The following is a 19,992-nucleotide window of genomic DNA, read 5'->3' as shown; positions in this document are numbered from 1 at the left end:
ATGACAGATGGAACTTAATCCGGCCAAGTTGAGGTGTTTGGAAGATCAAATGTAAGGGGACAGTACACTGTGGCAGAACTCGTAACAGTGTTGATGTACAGAGGGATCTTGGGGTCTAAGTCCATAGCTCCCTGAAAGTGGCTGTACAATTTGATAGGGTAGTAAAGAAGGCGTATGGCATGCTTGCCTTTATTCATCGAGGCACTGAGTTCAAGAGTCAGGAAGTTATGTTGCAGTTTTATAAAAATCTAGTTAGGCTGCATCTGGAGTATTGCATTCAATTCTGGTTGCCCAATTATAGGAAGGATGAGGAAGCTTTGGAGAGGGTGCAGAAGAGGTTTACCAGGATGCTGCCTGGATTAGAGGGCATGTGCTAGAAAGAGAGGTTGGACAAATTTGGTAAAAATTTGGTTTGATAGAAGTTTATAAGATTATGAGGAGCATAGATATACAGCCGGTACCTTTTCCCCTGGGTCAAAATGTCTAATACTAGAGGGCATGCATTTAAGTTGGGAGGGGGCAAGTCCAAAGGAATCAAGTTTTTTTTTTATGGGTGCCTGGAATGTGGTGTAAGGGTTGATGGTGGAGGCAAAAATGATATAGGTGTTTAAGAGGCTCTTAGATAGACACATGAATATGCAGAGAATGGGGGATATGGACGTGTAGGCAGAAGGGACTAGTTTACTTAGGCTCTTAACTACTAGTTTAATTAGTTTGGCACAACAGCATGGGTGAAGGACCTGTTCCTCTGCCGTACTGTTCAATGTTCTATATCAACTTTAGTTAATTCCTTTATAAATCTATAGAAATTCTTATGATCTGTTTCTATGTCTTGAGCTAGCCTGCTCACTTATTCCATTTGCCATTATCCTTCCAAAGCTTTGGAGTCATTGTAGAACAGTGGCATTTAGGTAAAAAAGTCAAGCATGAACATTGATTGATGAAGCAGGCATGAGTGTATGATAGCTTATTCTTGCTTCTATTTCTTATGCTATTTTACCACAAGGCACGAGCACCATGGAACTTTCTATCAGTGTTACAAGAGAAGAACTAGATAAAGAATGAATAGATTAAACAAAGATATCTGAAGTGCTGCAACATGTAGCATAAGTGTATGAAGTCAATGATCTATTTCACCGTGCTATTTGGGAGATGCATTGCTCCAATGGACAATCTAATCTAAGGTATTAAACATACATTTAGTGCAGTACAAGCAGGAATTACATTGCTAAGTTTTTAACTATACAAGAGGTGGATTGCAATACAGAAGCATGTTTCATTGGTCTTACTGTATGTACGTATGTTGTATCAATATCATTACCTGGCTCGTCGCCTCTCTTTTGGTTGGGTTCGATGTGCCAAATGGTTTCTGAAGAGATTAATCCATGGAGATGGGAATCTTACTGTGAAAAACCAACAAAGTACAGTGTGGAAAAACCTGTCTGACAAACTCAGCCCAGGTATAAAATGCTATTTCCCGGAAGCCACCAAAACTATAAATATAGTTGCTTATTATTCCTTACAGTTCATTGAATCATAACTTAACAACGCTGAGGGTAGTGTTGGTAAGGTTAATGTTCTAGAGCATGTAGATATCAAGAGAGAGGGTGAGTTGGAGCTGTTAGAAATCTGGGGGTTCATATCCACAGATCACTGAAAGTTGCCTCACAGGTGGATCGGGTAGTTAAGAAAGCTTATGGGATGTTAGCTTTCATAAGTTATGGGATTGAGTTTAAGAGCCGCGAGGTAATGATGCAGCTCTACAAAACTCTGATTAGACCACACTTGGAGTACTGTGTCCAGTTCTGGTTGCCTCATTATAGGAAGGATGTGGAAGCATTGGAAAGGGTGCAGAGGAGATTTACCATGTTGCTGCCTGGTTTAGAGAGTATGCATTATGAAGAGAGATTAAGGGAGCTAGGGCTTTACTCTTTGGAGAGAAGGAGGATGAGGGGAGACATGATAGAAGTGAACAAAATAGTAAGTGGAATAGACAGAGTAGACAGCCAGCGCCTCTTTCCCAGGGCACCAATGCTCAATACAAGAGGGCATGGCTTTAAAGTAATGGGTGGGAAGTTCAAAGGAGATATCAGAGGGAGGTTTTTTTTACCCAGAGAGTGGTTGGGGCATAGAATGCGCTGCCTGGGGTGGTGGTGGAGGCAGATACATTGGTCAAATTCAAGAGATTGTTAGATAAGCATATGGAGGAATTTAAAATAGAGGGATATGGGGAGGAAGGGATTAGATAGTCTTAGGCGAGGTTTAAAGGTCAGCACAACATTGTGGGCCAAAGGGCCTGTATTGCGCTGTACTGTTCTATGGTTCTATTATAAAAACAAAATTATGACACAGGAGGAGACCATCAGGGATAAATTGTCTATATTGATTGAAAATGTAATTTAGTTTAATCCAACATTTTAATTCTTGGTCCACGGTCTCAGAGGTTGTGTCCCTTCATGCTCGGCCAGGTATGGTAGTGAAGGTTTCTGCCTCCTCTGCCATTTGAAGCAGTGAATTTCAGACCCCCAAAACTAGTTCAATTAAATATTTTTTTCTCAGCCTGTCTCATGCTTTAACAGAATTCCTTTATGTGATTATGGAGAGCAAGGGTACTGTTCTTTGAGCTAACGTTTTCACTTTCTTATATTCCATCTGCTACCTTCCTGACTACTATCTATAGCACATAAGGAATAGAAGAGTACAACACAGGAACAGGCTCTTCAGCCCACAATGTTTGTGCTGACTATTATGCCTATCAAAACTGATCCCATCTGCCTGCACGAGGTCCATATCCCCCTGTTCCCTGCTTGTTCATGTATCCGATTAAATGCGTCTTAAACATTGCTATCATATCTGCTTCAACCACTTCCCCTGGCAGAATATTCTAGGCACCTACAATTCTCTACTAAAAATCTCATAAATCATCTTCAGACTTGCCCCCTCACTTTAAACCTATGCCCTCTAGTATTTGACAATTCATTCTGAGATTGTTTGCAATTCAACAGCAGATTGTTTGTTTCTAGCGTATGCAGTCTCTTGTGTCTCAACTCTGACCATCTACCCTATCTATGCCTCTCATAATTTTATATACTTCTATCAGGTCTCTCCTCAGTCTCTGATGCTCCAGAGAAAACAATTCAAGTTTATCCAACCTCTCCTCATAGCTAATAGTCTCCAATCCAGCCACCATCCTGGTGAACCTATTCACTCTTCCTGTAATACAGTGACCAGAACTGCACAGAATACTCCAAATGTAGCCTGACTAAAGTTTTATACAGCTGCCACATAATTGTCCAACTTTTATACTCATCACCCAGACCAATGAAGGCAAGCCTGCCATATGCCTTCCTTACCACCCTATCCATGTGTGTTGCCACTTCCAGGGAGCTATGGACTTGACCCCAAGATCCCTATGTACATCAGTTACCATATCCCTTTGTACACTATCCAGGTACATTAACAACATTTAAAAGGTACTTGGACAGGTACATGTATAGGAAAGGTTGAGAGCAATATGGGCCAAACATGGGCAAATAGGACTAGCTTATGGAAATCTTGGTCAGCATGGACCAGTTGGGCCAAAGGGCCCACTTCCACACTGTATGACTCTGACTCTACTTTCCCACCTATCTTTGCGTCATCAGAAAACTTGAATATGTTACACTTCATCTTTACATTTAAATTATTAACATTAATTATGAATACTCGAGTGCCTATTATATTAAAATACAGTCAATATCTTTGCAAATGTGTACCCACAATGCCATGATCCCACACTTTATGCCACATATTTTGTGTATTGCCTTTTGAATATTCTGGTATCGTGAACTAGAACTTAATGCCAGTAGCTGAGCTCCTTTACCTGTCACTTGCCTCTTTGCTAAGTACTTACCTCTAATGACTCAGATTGCTTGTAAGTGCTGTCCTGATACTTGATATTAAATGGTGAGGCCCTTTGCATTGGCAGGGTCCTGAGCAATGTGATAGTGGCACATGGGGAGATTGGAACAAACCATGTTCACAAAATAACTTAAATATCTTTGAAACCCAGCAAAACTATGTACTTAATTGGCTGTTAAACTACTCAAAATTTTTGAAGTCTCTGAATATCCCTGAAAAGACCTGTAATCTAAAACATTCAAAGTTATGAGATTCAAGGTAACAATTAGTAAAATAAACCTGGTAAACATTTAAATATTTTTACAAGAATTAAAAATTTTCAAATTTTCAACCTCACTAGGACTTGTTTAGTCTGGAACTACATGAAATAGCCTTCTCAAATTTGGCTGCCCACAGAATTTTGTCTCCATTTGTAAGGGGCCAGAGACACTGCTATCAAGCTGCACTTACTCATAGATAACTTGGTCACTGACTTGGCTCCACACCACAATACAGCTTTGGTCCAAACATAGATCAAAGAACTAAATTCCAAAGAATGATTGCTGGAGAACTGTGTGAAGATTTGGTCAACACACTATAGGAAAGATGTAACAGCAATGGAGAGACTGCTGAGGAGATTTACCAGGATATTGCCTGGGATGGAGAGACTGGGTCAGTTTTCCCTGGAATGGAGGAGGTTACAAGGGGACATGATTAAGGTATATAAAATTATGAGGGGCATAGATAAGGTAAACTGCTGGAAACATTTCTCCTTATGAGGTAAATAAAACTAGAGGACATAGATTTAGGATTAGAACATAGAACATAGAAAACCTACAGCACAATTCAGGACCTTCGGTCCACGAAACTGTGCCGAACATGTCCCTACCTTAGAAATTACTAGGCTTACCCATAGTCCTCTATTAGGGTGATTAGGGTAAGAGATTGAGAGGCGATCTGAGGGGGACTGTTTCATCCAGAATGGTGAGTACCTGGAATACATTATCTTAGAGAGCGGCGGAAGGGAGTCGCTGACAGCATTTAGGAAGTGTCTAGTCGAGCACTTGAATCGCTACAGGCCAAGTGCTGGAAGATGGGAATAATACAGATGGGTTCCACTGGTCAGCCTGGGTGTGGTGGGCTGAATGGCCTGTTTCTATGCTGAGAGACTATGACTGAGAAAGTGCTGGAAACACTCATCAGGCCAGGCAGCACCTGCTAAGGGAGAAATAAAATCAACAGCTCAGGTCAATGACCCTTCATCAGAACTGAATTTGGTATTTGGTATGCTAGTCAATATTTGTTGTGCAGTGAATGCTGTGGCTGAAATTGCAAAGTGAGTGGCAGCAGACCATAGATCGAATGACACAGCCCAAAGCTGACACTATACTCACAGTTCCTGGTTTGAACAAATTCATTGCGTGCAAGCTAATTGTCAGAACTCCTTTGGAGATGTAGTCCTGTCTAATAAGTTTAGCATCTCTGTATGAATCTAGTACTTCTTCATAATTTATAATAAACTTCTTAGCTTTTTGACGGCTATTGACAAGCGAAAATGAACAAGATCTCACCTTGGTCTGAGTCCAATACTGTAAATACATCAGTGTTCTGTTTGTTTAATCTCTTGTAGAGGTTTGTGTAGAAATGCTCTTTAATCACTTTCTGAAACTGTAAGCTTGTCAATGCAGGAGCATGTGATCTCAACATTACATCCACATCACCTGGCTTGAGAGGAATTGATTGAAGAGTTATAGAGTCATGCAGAGAAACAGATCCTTTAGCCCACTAAGTCTGACCATCAAGAACCCATTTACTCTAATTCTATTTTATCAGACAAAGATTGTTGGATTTTAAACGTTAATTGTTTCTCTTTCCACAGACTTGATAGAAGTATATAAAATTATGAGAGGTGACAAGTTCAGAGTCTCTTTCCCCAGGGTGGAAATGTCAGATACTAGAGGGTATTGTTTTAAGGTGAGAGGGAGAAAGTTTAAAGGAGATTTACATGGCAAGTTTTTTTTAAATAAGCACAGGGAGTGGTAGATGCCTGGAACAGCTGCCAGGGTGGTAGTGGAAGCAGATACAATAGCAACATTTAAGAGACACATTTTGATAGACACATGAACAGGCAGGGAATAGAGGGATATAGACCACGTGCAGGCAGATGTGCAGTTTAAATTTGTATCATGGTTGGCACAGAAAGCATGGGGTGAAGGGCCTGTTGCTGTGCTGTATGTACTACGAAGCTGGCTGGCTTGCTGGGCATAAGCATAGAACTGTACAGCACAGGAACAGGCCCTTTGGCTCATGATGTCTCCGCCAAATATGATGGCGAATTAAACTAAATCTCTTCTGCCAGTAAGTGATCCATATCCCTACATTCCCTGAATATGCATGTGTCTATCTAAAAGCCTCTTAAACACCACTATTGTATCTGCTTCCAACACCACTGGCAGCCCAAGCTGAGTGTTTCCAGCATTTTCTGCTTTATTTCAGATTTTCTGCATTTGCAGTTTTTTGATTCCTATTTTATTCTTTCCAAAATTCCCATTAGCACCACCCACCCCACCAGATTCTGCCACTTAGCTACATACTAAGGGCAATTTACAGTGGCTAATGAACCCAATAACCTGCAATTCTTGGGATGTGGGAGGAAACTGGAGTGCCCTCATGAAATTGGTTAAAGATAGGAACAAGGCAGCCTGTCAATATGCTTAACATTGAAAAGAAACAGTGAACTTACTGGACTAGATCTGGAGGCTTGGATTATTGATCCAGAATAAATATCAGTTTGGATTTCCCAGGTGCCATGCTGGGATTCATTCAGTAATGATATAAATTTACCCATTTGAACCACCTGAATCATTAATGTTCTTCAGATACTATGGATACAAGAATATAGTTCCCTGAAAGTGGTGATACAGGTAGATAATGTAGTGAAGAAGGATTGCCTTCACTGGTTGGGGCATAGAGTTGGGACATCATGTTACAGCTGTATAAGGCATTGGTGAGACTGCATCTGGAATATTGTGTGCAGTTCTGGTTCCCAAACTATAGGAACAATGTGATTAAGCTGGAGAGGATGCAGTAAAAATTCACAAGGATGTTACTGGGATTAGATGGCTTGAATTTTAGGGAGAGACTGGATAGACTGGGACTGCTTTCCCTGGAGCAAAGGAGGCTGAGGGTTAACCTTATAAAGCTTTATAAAATCATGAGAGGCATAGATAATGTGAATGGTCCACAGTCCCTTTCCCAGGGTAGAGGAGTCTAAAACTAGAGGGTCTTGGTTTAAGGTGAGAGGGAAAAGATTTAAAGGGGATCAAAGGGGCAACTTTTTCACATAAGAGGGTGGTGTGTATGTAGAATGAGCTGCCAGAGGAAGTGGTAGAGGCGAGTACGATTATAACATTTAAAAGACATTTAGACAGGTACCTGGATAGGAAAGGTTTAGAGGGATATGGGCCAAACACAGGCAAACGAGACCAGCTCAGGTAGCACCTTAGTCGGCATGGACAAGTTGGGCCACAGGGCTTGTTTCTGTGCTGTATAACTCTACGACTATGAGAAAACTTCTGCCATCCTTACTCTGTATTTGCTTGTGCTATCCAGGAACTGCACGTATACAGTACAATAAAACCATTATCAGCACAGTAAATTCACTATTCGATTGTTCACAAATCCCGATCATTCGGCATTTGGCTCACCACGTGCTGATGCCGGCACTCCCTTTTACATACCAGGACCCTGACTCCCACACTCCCTTTCAAACGCTGGAGACCCTGTTCCTGCACTCCCTCAAAATTCACCTGGTTCTGCTTCCTGTTCTCCCTTTAAACTTATCAGGTTCACTAGAAAATTTTTCATTCTACAGGTCCTCCCCAAATACGAATGCCCAGCTTATGTACAGCCTGTACATATGATCAAGCATTTGGGAGACTGGTGGTATGGATTTGCCGGCTGCTGTGGGGCTGCAGGTATCTTCTGCTGTGTGGGAACTCAGCTCACGGCCGCATTTCCGAATTGCAAACTGTTCAGTTTACAAGCAGTTTGTAGGAACGGAACCCTGCCATAACCTGTACTGTGTAACATCTAAAAATAGGGAATTAAATGTGTGTTGGAGTATTAATGCGGAGAATATGTAATAGTTCGTAAACCTGTCAAAGTCCTGAGCATGACAAAATGACAGAGTTAGAGTCATAGAGTTGTACGACATAGAAACAGGCCCTTCAGTCCACTGCATCTATGCCAACCATCAAGCCTATCTATACTAATCCCACTTGCCTGCAATAATTCTACATCCCTCTATGCCTTGCTCATTCAAGTACCTGTCCAGATGCCTCTTAAATGTTGTTACTCTTCCTGCCTCCACCAGTCCCAATAGCAGCTCATTCCAGATATCAACTACTCTCTGTGTGAAAAATTCATGCCTCAGATCCCCTTTAAACCTTCTCCCCCCAGCCTAAACCTGTGCCCTCTAGTTTTAGACACACCTACCATGGGAAACAGACACTGGCTCTCTAACCTATGTATTCCTCTCATAAATTTTATATACCTCTATCACGTCACCTCTCAGCCACCCTTGCTCCAGCCTATCCAATCTCTCCTTATAATTCAAGCCCTCCAATTCAGAATTCAGGATTCAGAATTAGCTCACCCATAGAAGACAGAGGGTGGTTGTAGATGGAGCGTATTCTGACTGGAGGTTGGTGACCAGTGGTGTTCCACAGGGATCTGTTCTGGGACCCCAGATCTTTGTGATTTTTATCAATGACTTGGATGAGGATATGGAAGAGTGGGTTAGTAAGTTTGCAGACGACACAAAGGTTGGTGGTGTTGTGGATAGTGTAGAAGATTGCTGGAGGTTACAACAGGACATTGATAGGATGCAGAGCTGGGCTGAGAAGTGGCAGATGGAGTTAAACCAGGAAAAATGTGAAGTGATACACTTCGGGAGATCGAATTTGAAGGCAGAATACAAGGTTAATGGCAGGACTCTTAATGGCAGGAGCAGAGGGATCTTGGGGTCCACGTCCATAGATGCCTCAAGATTGCCACACAGGTTGATAGGGTTGTTAAGAAGGAATAGGGTGCGTTGGCCTTCATTTGTCAGGGTATTGAGTTCAAGAGCCATGAGGTAATGTTGTAGCTCTATTAGTTAGACCATTAGTATTGTGTTCAGTTCTGGTCACCTCATTATAGGAAGGATGTGGAAACTTTAGAGAGGGTGCAGAGGAGATTTACCAGGATGCTGCCTGGATTGGAGAGCATGTCTTATGAGGATAGGTTGAGTGAGCTAGGGCTTTTCTCTTTGGAGCGAAGGAGGATGAGAGGTGACTTGATAGAGATGTACAAGATGATAAGAGGCACAGATCGAGTGGACAGTCAGAGACTTTCTCCCAAGGCAAAAATGGCTAACACAAGGGGGCATCATTTTAAGTATTTGGAGGAAGGTATAGGGGGGATGTCAGAGGTAAGTTTTTTTACACAGAGAGTGGTGGATGCATGGAATGCACAGCTGGCAGAGGTGCTGGAGGCAGATACATTAGGGACATGTAAAAGACTTAGATAGCCACATGAATGATAGGAAATGGAGGGGTATGTGGGAGGGGAGGGTTAGATAGATCTTTGAGCAGGATAAAATGTTGGCACAACATCGAGGGCCGAAGGGCCTGTACTGTGCTGTAATGTTCTATGTTCTAATCCAGGCAACATCCTTGTGAATCTTTTCTGCAACTGCTCTAGCTTAATCATGTCCTTTTTGTACTCTGGCAAGCAAAACTACACAATACTCCAAGTAGGGTACAACCAATGTTTTGTACAACTGTTACACAATATCCCAATGCTTATACTCAATGCCTCAGCCGCTGATGGCACCAGAGCGTGGTGACATGTTGCAAACTGCTCTCTACAGATCTACTCATTACCTTTACTATAATCGTTCTCACTCTGTACTAACTCAATGTACCTGCACTGTGTAATGAATTGACCCGATGATCGGTTTGTAAGACAAGTTTTTCACTGTACCTCAGGTACAAGTGACAATAATAAACCAATACCAATACTTTCTACACCACCCTGTGTCCTGCGTTGCCACTTTCAGGGAACTACATACTTATACCTCAAGGTTTCTCTGTTCAACAATACTCCCCAAAGCCCTGCCATTCACTGTGTATGTCTTGCCCTGGTTTAACTTCCCCAATTGCACTGCCATTCCCTTGCCCACTTTCCCATCTGATCTAGATCATCTTGTAACCTTCTTCACTATCGCTACGCCATGAATTTCAGTGTCATCTGCAAAATTAAGATAAGATATCTTTATTAGTCAGATATTTCTATTTTTCTTGCAGAATTGGCCCAGAGAGATGGAGGAGCAGCAGGTCCCTCATATGTACGGGCTAACTGTTTAAAAAGATTCTCTGTTTTCGCAGGCTTTTTCGTGCAGAATTGGCCCAGAGAGACGGAGGAGCAGTGGGTCCCTCACAGGTACGGGCTAACTGATTAAAAAGCTCGTGGGTTTCGTGTGTTTTCACGGGCTTTTTTTTTCTTGCAGAATTAAGAAGGGCCAATAAAAAGGAGGTTGTGCAAAGTGGAGCGGCCATTGTGGAGCGTCCATTGTCGGAGTGGTCAAAGTCAGAGTGGTAAGGCTTTGGCTCAACAGGCTTTGGTGAGAACAGGCAAGAGGCGAGGTAAGTGGGTAAGTTGACTTCATTTTCCTTGTTACATTCTTTGTAGAATTAGGTGGCATGTCTTCAGGGTTAGTGCTTTGTTCAGGGTGTCAGATGTGAGAATCCTGGAAGACTTCCAGCCTCCCCGATGGCCGCATCTGCGCCAGGTGCGCCAAGATGCAGCTCCTTAGAGACCATGTTAGGGAACTGGAGCTGCAGCTTAATGACCTACAGCTTGTTAGAGAAAGTGAGGAGGTGATAGACATGAGCTATAGGGAGGTGGTCATCCCTAGGCTACAGGAGTCAGATAACTGGGTGACTGTCAGGAGAGGGAAATGCCCATATAGTGGAGAGCACCCCTGTGACCGTCCCCCTCAGCAATCAGTATACCGTTTTGGATGCTGTTGAGGGGGATGACCTGACAGAGGACGGCCACGGTAAACGGGTCTCTGGCACTGAGCCTGGCTCTGTTGTGCAGAAGGGAAGGAGGGAGAAGAGGAATGCGGTAGGCATAGGGAATTCCATAGTGAAGGGAACGGACACAAGATTCTGTAAGCCTGATAGAGACACCCGCATGGTGTGTTGCCTCCCAGTTGCCAGGGTACGGGATGTCTCGGATCAGATCCAAAGTATTCTGAAGGGAGAGGGCGAGCAGCCAGAAGTCTTGGGACATGTTGGTACCAATGACATAGGTAGAAATAGGGAGGAGGACCTGAAGAGAGAATACAGGGAGCTAGGAAGGAAGCTGAGAAGCAGGGCCTCCAGGGTAGTAATCTCAGGATTGCTGCCTGTGCCACGTGCTAACGAGGGCAAGAACAGTAGGATCAGGCAGATGAATGTGTGGCTGAGAGACTGGTGCAGGGAGAAGGGCTTCAGATTCTTGGATGATTGGGATCTCTTCTGGGGGAGGTATGATCTGTACAAAAAGAACGGGTTACACCTGAACCCAAAGGGGACCAATATCCAAGCGGGCAGGTTTAATAGAGCTGTTAGGGAGGGTTTAAACTATTTTGGCAGGGGGATGGGAACCGGAGTGAGAGAGCTGAGGAAGGGGAAAACAGTAATAAATCAAAGATAGCGCGCAGTAAAGATGACAGGAAGGATAAGCAGGTGATGCGGCAAATTTGCAACCAGTGGGATGAGTTGCAGTGCAATAGAGTTGCAGTGCAATCAAAGCAAAAAGTACCAAATACTGCACTTAAAGTATTATACTTAAATGCACGCAGCATAAGAAATAAGGTGGATGATCTTGAAATATGAGTTACAGATCGGCAGGTATGATGTTGTGGCCATCACTGAGACGTGGCTAAAGGGTGGATGTCATTGGGAGCTGAACGTCCAAGGATACATGGTGTATCGGAAGGATAGGCAGGTAGGCAGAGGGGGTGGCATGGCTTTGCTGGTAAGAAATAATATTAAATCATTAGAAAGAGATGACATAGGATCGGAAGGTGTAGAATCTTTATGGGTTGAGTTAAGAAATCGCAAGGGTAAAAGGACCCTAATGGCCGTTATATACAGGCCTCCAAACAGCTGCCGTGATGTGGATTACAAATTACAACAGGAAATAAAAAAGGCTTGTCAGAAGGGCAATGTTATGATAATTGTGGATTGGGAAAATCCAGTTGGTACTGGATCTCAAGAGAGAGAATTTGTAGAATGTCTACGAGATGGCTTTTTAGAACAGCTTGCTGTTGAGCCCACTAGGGGATCAGCTGTACTGGATTGGGTATTGTGTAATGAACCAGAGGTGATTAGAGAGCTTAAGGTGAAGGAACCCTCAGGAGGCAGTGATCACAACATGATTGAGTTCACTTTGAAATTTGAGAAGGAGAAGCCGAAATCTGATGTGTCGGTATTTCAGTGGAGTAAAAGAAATTAGAGTGGCATGACATAGGAACTGGCCAAAGTTGACTGGAAAGGGACACTAATGCGAAGGACGGCAGAGCAGAAATGGCTGGAGTTCCTGCGAGAAGTGAGGAAAGTGCAAGACAGATATATTCCAAAAAAGAAGATATTTTCGAATGGAAAAAGGACACAACCGTGGCTGACAAGAGAAGCCAAAGCCAAAGTAAAAGCAAAGAAGAGGGCATACAAGGAAGCAAAAATTAGTGGGAAGATAGAGGATTGGGAAGCTTTTGAAAACTTACAAAAGGCAACTAAGAAGGTCGTCAGGAAGGAAAAGATGAACTATGAAAGGAAGCTAGCAAATAACATCAAAGAGGATACTAAAGCTTTTTCAAGTATATAAAGAGTAAAAGACAGGCGAGAGTAGATATAGGACCGATATGAAACGACACTGGAGAAATTGTAATGGGAGACAAGGAGATGACAGAGGAGCTGAATGAGTATTTTGCATCAGTCTTCACTGAGGAAGACATCAGCAGTATACCAGACACTCGAGGGTGTCAGGGAAGAGAAGTGTGTGCAGTCACAATTACAACAGAGAAGGTACTCAGGAAGCTGAATGGTCTAAGGGTAGATAAATCTCCCGGACCAGATGGAATGCACCTTCGTGTTCTGAAGGAAGTAGCTGTAGAGATTGCGGAGGCTTTAGTAATGATCTTTCAAGAATCAATAGATTCTGGCATGGTTCTGGAGGACTGGAAAATTGCAAATGTCACTCCGCTATTTAAGAAGGGTGCGAGGCAGCAAAAAGGAAATTATAGACCTGTTAGCCTGACATCGGTGGTTGGGAAGTTAGAACCATAGAGCCATACAGCACAAAACAGGTCCTTCGGCCCACCATGTTGTGCCATCCATCAAACCACCCTCACACTATCTAACCCTTTCCTCCCGCATATCTCACATTCCTCCATGTGCCTATCCAATAAACTCTTGAACCTGTCCAATGTATCTGCCTCCACCACCACCCCAGGCAGTGCATTCCATGCACCAACCACTCTCTGGGTGAAAAACCTCCCCCTGACATCTCCCCTGAACCTCCCACCCATAACCTTAAAGCCATGCCCCCTCGTCTTGAGCATTGGTGCCCTGGGAAGGAGGCACTGGCTGTCTACTCTATCTGTTCCTCTCAATGTTTTATGTACCTCCATCATGTCTCCTCTCATCCTCCTCCTTTCCAGTGAATAAAGCCCTAGCACCTTAAGCCTGTGCTCATATTCCATACGCTCTAATCCAGGCAGCATCCTGGTAAATCTCCTCTGCACCCTCTCCAACGCCTCCACATCCTTCCTATAATGCAGCGACCAAAACTGAACACTGTTATGGACTCAGTGAAAGTCCCTTTAAGATAGAGAGTGTGTGTATGTGTGTGTGTGGGGCGTGCTTACGTCAATAGAAGATAAAGAACGTAATGACGTTGTTGAAGAAGTCAGAAGAAGAAGAAGAAGAGAGAGAGAGAAGGGAGAGAGACACCAGCCTGCTTGTTTTCTCTATCGATGGATGAGAAACAATAACTGTGTTTGCCACTGAAATCCATGTATGGAAGTTGGAAGTAATCCGGTGGAGTTCACTTTGTTGCTGACCTGTAGAAGGAAACAGGTATTTGTGTGTGGACGACCACGGTTCGGATGCTTTTCGGGGTGAGGAAGTCACTACCGAGTAAACACTGAAGTGTCGTTTGGGTTCCATCGTGGAACATTTGGATTTCGTATGTACTCTCTCTATGTTTTTCTACATCTACATCTTATCTTCAGACAACGGTGGTTGTTGAAGAAGCCCTTGCTCATGTTTCACCTTATGGCTTGCGGAACTGAACTTTAAGAACCATTCAGGAACTGGGAGTTTTGGACTTTGTCACACACACACACGACGAGTTTAGTTTTGGGGTTAACGTTCGAGGTTTAACATTCTTGAATTCTAACATACTAACATTTTTACTTTTATTTTACATATTATCATAAGTAGTGATTAATAAAATAGTTTTTAACACTGAATCATGCTCAGTGTGTTTCTTTTGTTGCTGGTTCGTGACAAAATTGGGGGCTCGTCCGGGATAGTTCCCAAGGTTAACGAGTGTCGTCTGGGATTGTACCCCAGATTGACGAGATTTGTTCGAGATTCAATCCAAAGATTTTGAGGGAGGTCTGATAAATTCTTTTTAATTGGCTTGTGTGTGTGGAAACCAGCAGCAATGGATATTAAGGCATTTTTGGAGTCACCAACCCAAAAGGGATTGGAGGTGGCGAAAAAGGATGATTTGATAAAGATTGCTACAAGGCTAAACCTTACAGAAGTAAAGCAGTCTATGAGAAAGGCAGATATTCAGAGACTGATAGCTGGCCATTATGTGGAAAAGAAGGTGTTTGAGAAGGAAGTGTTAAAACAGTTTCCTGGCAGTGAAATAGCAATTTCTGAGGCACAGGTGCAGCTGGCAAAGATAGAGGCTGAACGAGAGCAAACCCAGTTAAAGATAGAAGCTGAACGAGAACAAACCCAGTTAAAGATAGAAGCTGAACGAGAACAAACCCAGTTAAAGATAGAAGCTGAACGAGAGGAAAAGAGATTAGAGGCCGAACAAAAGAAACTAGAGGCCGAACAAAAGCTAACTCAGATGAAGATAGAGGCTGATCTAGCAATGAAGCAGATGGAATTGAAGAAGATGGAGCTGGATAGTGAGGAGAAGGAGAAACAGAGGCAGCATGAGTTACAAATGAAGCGTAGGAGTTCGGAATCTGATTCTGATGATGGTTTTTCAGCCAGCAGGGAGGTTCGATTAGTCCCTCCGTTTGAAGAAGATCAGGTTGATCAGTATTTCCAACATTTTGAAAAGGTTGCTGTGAGTTCAAACTGGCCAAGGAAAGGATGGGCTCTTATGGTACAGAGTGTGATTAAAGGTAAAGCTCAAAAAGCTTATTCTGCTTTGTCTGTTGAGGATGCAGCTGATTATACCAAGGTAAAACAAGCTATTTTGAAGGCCTATGAATTGGTCCCTGAGGCTTATAGACAAAAATTCAGAGACTTGAGGAAATCTGCAGATCAGACATATGGAATTTGCCAATGGAAAGAGAATATGTTTTGAACGATGGTGCCTGGCTAAAAATGTAGATGGGGATTATGATAAATTGACAGAATTGATACTAGTGGAAGACTTTAAAAGATGTGTTCCAGCTGAATTAACAACATATTTAAATGAAAAGGCAGTGGAAACTTTACAAGAAACTGCTAGGTTGGCAGATGATTATGCTTTAACCCATAAATCCAAATGGGGACAACCTAAAACCTTTCAAAAGAGTTACAAAGACAATCCAGGGAAACCGGAGAGTAAATTGGGAGGTAATCAAAAAGGAAAAGATGAAAAGAAGCCAGGGCTGGAGAAATCTGTTGAGCGTACTTGTTATTACTGTAGGAAACCTGGCCACGTGATATCTAATTGTGCCCTTTTGAAGAAAAAGAAGGAAGCTGGGCCCAATGCTTGTTTTCAGGCAATTAAAAATCAAAAAAGGTTTAGGAGATGCTGTTAAAGATCAGTCCTTGCAAGAGGGAAAAGCGGAAAAGTTGGAGGAGGTGAGAAAAGAATTCCGTTCGTATGTATCAGAGGGTTTTGTTTCACTGAATGATGAGTCACCCCAGGTGCCAGTGAAAATTCTTAGAGATACTGGGGCTAGTCAATCTCTCTTGCTGGACAGTGTTTTAAATTTTGGTGAAGAAAGTGACACTGGTGAAGTAAATCTAGTACGAGGCGTTACAGGTGAGACCATGTCTGTCCCTTTTCACAGGGTGATTTTAAAGTCAAAGTTCGTAGAAGGACCAGTCGAGATAGGGATAAGACCTAGTTTGCCAGTGGAAGGAGTTTCTTTGTTATTGGGAAATGACCTTGCAAATGGAGAAAGTGATCCTGTGGTACGGTTAACAACCAAACCAAGGATTGATGAGTCTGAGGATGATTCAGATGTTTACCCATCATGTGCGGTGACTCGAGCTAGAGCTAAAGAATTAGCCAAGACAGACAGTCCGGTGCAGTCTGATGTAGTTCCTTGTGACAGTCCTAAACAGGAAGAAAATTATGATGCCTTATCTGAGACTTTTCTGTCTTCATTGGAGGATCAACATCCTTATAGTGAGCCTGAATTTAAAGATTTGTCTTTGTCGAGGAAGGATTTTATGGTGGAACAGACAAAGGACCCTGAGTTGACAGAATTGAAAGAAAAAGCACTCTCATGTGAGGAGATTGAAAAGATGCCAACTGGATACTATGTCAAAAAATGGAGTGTTAATGAGGAAATGGAGACCTCCTCATGTTCCTGTTAATGAGGATTGGGAAGTTATTCATCAGGTTGTTGTTCCAAAGGTTTATAGGGATGAGATTTTAAACCTGGCCCATAGTATGCCTTTGGGTGGTCATTTTGGTGTGAATAAAACTGTAGGGAAGATCTTGAAACAATTCTATTGGCCTGGTTTGAGAAAAGATGTGGTGATGTTTTGTCGAACCTGCCACACATGTCAGATGGTAGGTAAACCAAATCAAAAACCCCCTGTGGCTCCTTTGAAACCAATTCCTGCTTTTGGTGAACCCTTTTCGAAGGTGATTGTGGACTGTGTTGGCCCCTTACCAAAGTCTAAGACTGGAAATCAGTATTTGTTAACCATCATGTGTGCCACTTCTAGATTTCCAGAGGCAATACCCCTTAGAAATATTAAGGCCAAGACGGTGTCAAAGGCTCTTGTAAAATTTTTTACCTTGTTTGGTTTGCCAAAAGAAATCCAATCTGATCAAGGTAGTAATTTTATGTCAAAAATTTTTCAACAAATAGTCTATGAGCTGGGAGCAAAGCAGATTGTATCATCTGCATATCACCCAGAATCTCAAGGAGCTCTGGAGAGATTTCATTCTACTCTCAAAAATATGCTAAAGACTTATTGCTTTGAAAACACCAAGGATTGGGACGAAGGTATCCATTTACTTTTGTTTGCCGTTAGAGAATCGATCCAGGAGTCAATCGGATTTAGTCCGTTTGAGCTTGTGTTTGGACATAGGGTGAGAGGACCTTTGGAGTTGTTGAGAGAGCAATGGGTTAATGAGGAAGTTCACTTGAGTCTGTTGGACTATGTCCAAAAATTTAAAACTCGGTTGGAGAGAGTCTGCCAGCTAGCGAGAGAGAATTTGAAAACAAGCCAGATAAGAATGAAGACATATTTTGATAGACGTGCTCGGCCTAGGACATTCGCAGTGGGGCAAAAGGTGTTGGTATTTTTCCCTAGCCAAAATAATCCCTTGCAAGCTCGTTTTTCTGGACCCTATGTTATTGAATCTCGAGTGACTGATCTAACATATATAATCAAAACACCAGATAGACGCAAGAAAACACAACTCTGTCACGTAAACATGCTAAAACCTTATTATGAGAGGGATTCAGTTGTGGCCTTGGTGGATGGTGAAAAGGTTGTTTCTAGAATGCCTGATGTTGATGTTGAGGAAGGCCAATTTAGACCAAATATTGTTCCATCGAAACTGAAAAACCAAAATATCATGGAGAACCTTGAAACGAAGTTGGACCATTTACAAGTTTCACAAAAACAACAGATGAGAGAATTAATTTTAAAATTTAAAAATCTGTTCCCAGATGTTCCAAACAGAACATCGATAATTACCCATGATGTTGATGTTGGGGATGCAAAACCAATCAAACAACACCCATATCGAATGAATGTGGAAAAAAGTAAACTTGTTGATCAGTGTTATGGACTCAGTGAAAGTCCCTTTAAGATAGAGAGTGTGTGTATGTGTGTGTGTGGGGCGTGCTTACGTCAATAGAAGATAAAGAACGTAATGACGTTGTTGAAGAAGTCAGAAGAAGAAGAAGAAGAGAGAGAGAGAAGGGAGAGAGACACCAGCCTGCTTGTTTTCTCTATCGATGGATGAGAAACAATAACTGTGTTTGCCACTGAAATCCATGTATGGAAGTTGGAAGTAATCCGGTGGAGTTCACTTTGTTGCTGACCTGTAGAAGGAAACAGGTATTTGTGTGTGGACGACCACGGTTCGGATGCTTTTCGGGGTGAGGAAGTCACTACCGAGTAAACACTGAAGTGTCGTTTGGGTTCCATCGTGGAACATTTGGATTTCGTATGTACTCTCTCTATGTTTTTCTACATCTACATCTTATCTTCAGACAACGGTGGTTGTTGAAGAAGCCCTTGCTCATGTTTCACCTTATGGCTTGCGGAACTGAACTTTAAGAACCATTCAGGAACTGGGAGTTTTGGACTTTGTCACACACACACACGACGAGTTTAGTTTTGGGGTTAACGTTCGAGGTTTAACATTCTTGAATTCTAACATACTAACATTTTTACTTTTATTTTACATATTATCATAAGTAGTGATTAATAAAATAGTTTTTAACACTGAATCATGCTCAGTGTGTTTCTTTTGTTGCTGGTTCGTGACATCAGGAAATAAAATACATGTTGGAAAATGATATTATTAGACATTCTACTTCAAATTGGAGTTCGCCCTGTGTTATTGTACCTAAACCTGATGGAACTGTTAGATTTTGCACAGATTACAGGAAAGTGAATGCTGTAACAAAGTCAGATGCTTACCCTATTCCTAGAGTGGATGATTGCATAGACAGAGTGGGAAAGGCAAAATTTCTTACAAAGATTGACCTATTAAAAGGGTACTGGTGTGTTCCATTAACAGATAGAGGAAGGGAAATTTCAGCCTTTGTAACCCCTTCTGGATTGTATGAATACAATGTTTTGCCATTTGGAATGAAAAATGCTCCGGCAACATTTCAAAGAATGATTAATTCAGTGATTCATGGGTTAAAACATACAGATGCCTACATTGACGACTTAGTGACTGGGAATGATACTTGGGAAGATCACATCTCTGCGTTAGAAATGTTGTTTGAAAGACTTTCCAAGGCTAACCTTACAGTTAACTTGGCTAAAAGTGAATTTGGCCATGCCACTGTGACGTATCTTGGTTATGTTGTAGGTCAAGGCAAGCAAGCTCCTGTTCAGGCAAAAGTTCAAGCAATATCTGAGTTCCCTATTCCCACAGGTACGAGGACTGTTAGAAGATTTTTGGGAATGGTTGGATATTACCGAAAATTTTGTAAAAATTTTGCTGATATTGCTCTTTCCCTAACTAATCTTCAGAAGAAGGGAGTAAAGTTTGTTTGGACAGATTCTTGTCAAGAAGCATTTGAGAAGCTGAAAGCCATTTTATGCTACCATCCTGTGCTCAAAACACCTGACTTTGAAAAGCCATTTTCATTAGCAGTAGATGCCAGTGATGAAGCTGCAGGAGCTGTGTTGTTGCAGAAGGGTGACCTTGATGATATTGACCATCCTGTAGCTTACTTTTCAAAGAAATTTAATGAGCATCAAAAGAATTATTCCACCATAGAGAAAGAATTACTGTCGCTTGTTTTAGCCTTGCAACATTTCAGTGTATATGTTTGCACCGCTCAGAAACCATTGACTGTGTATACAGATCATAACCCATTGGTGTTTCTGAGCCGAGTCAAAA

General features: G+C 42.2%; 1 protein-coding gene across 1 annotated transcript in view; it reads right to left on the bottom strand.

Annotated features, from left to right (window-relative positions):
- Nucleotides 1–19,992, bottom strand: part of LOC127581248 (uncharacterized) — a 195,530-nt gene that overhangs the window by 53,788 nt on the left and 121,750 nt on the right. Inside the window, exons 10-11 of the mRNA XM_052035449.1 lie at nt 5,451–5,604; nt 1,322–1,403 (exon numbers count right to left, since the gene is read on the bottom strand). Of these exons, the coding sequence (XP_051891409.1) occupies nt 1,322–1,403; nt 5,451–5,604 (236 nt within the window). The remainder of the gene's footprint in view (nt 1–1,321; nt 1,404–5,450; nt 5,605–19,992) is intronic.

Source organism: Pristis pectinata, chromosome 21 (genome assembly GCF_009764475.1).
Source record: "Pristis pectinata isolate sPriPec2 chromosome 21, sPriPec2.1.pri, whole genome shotgun sequence".
NCBI classification, from domain to species: domain Eukaryota; kingdom Metazoa; phylum Chordata; class Chondrichthyes; order Rhinopristiformes; family Pristidae; genus Pristis; species Pristis pectinata.
The sequence above is the reverse complement of the archived record's forward strand: the minus strand, read 5'-3'. Positions and strand labels throughout refer to the sequence as shown.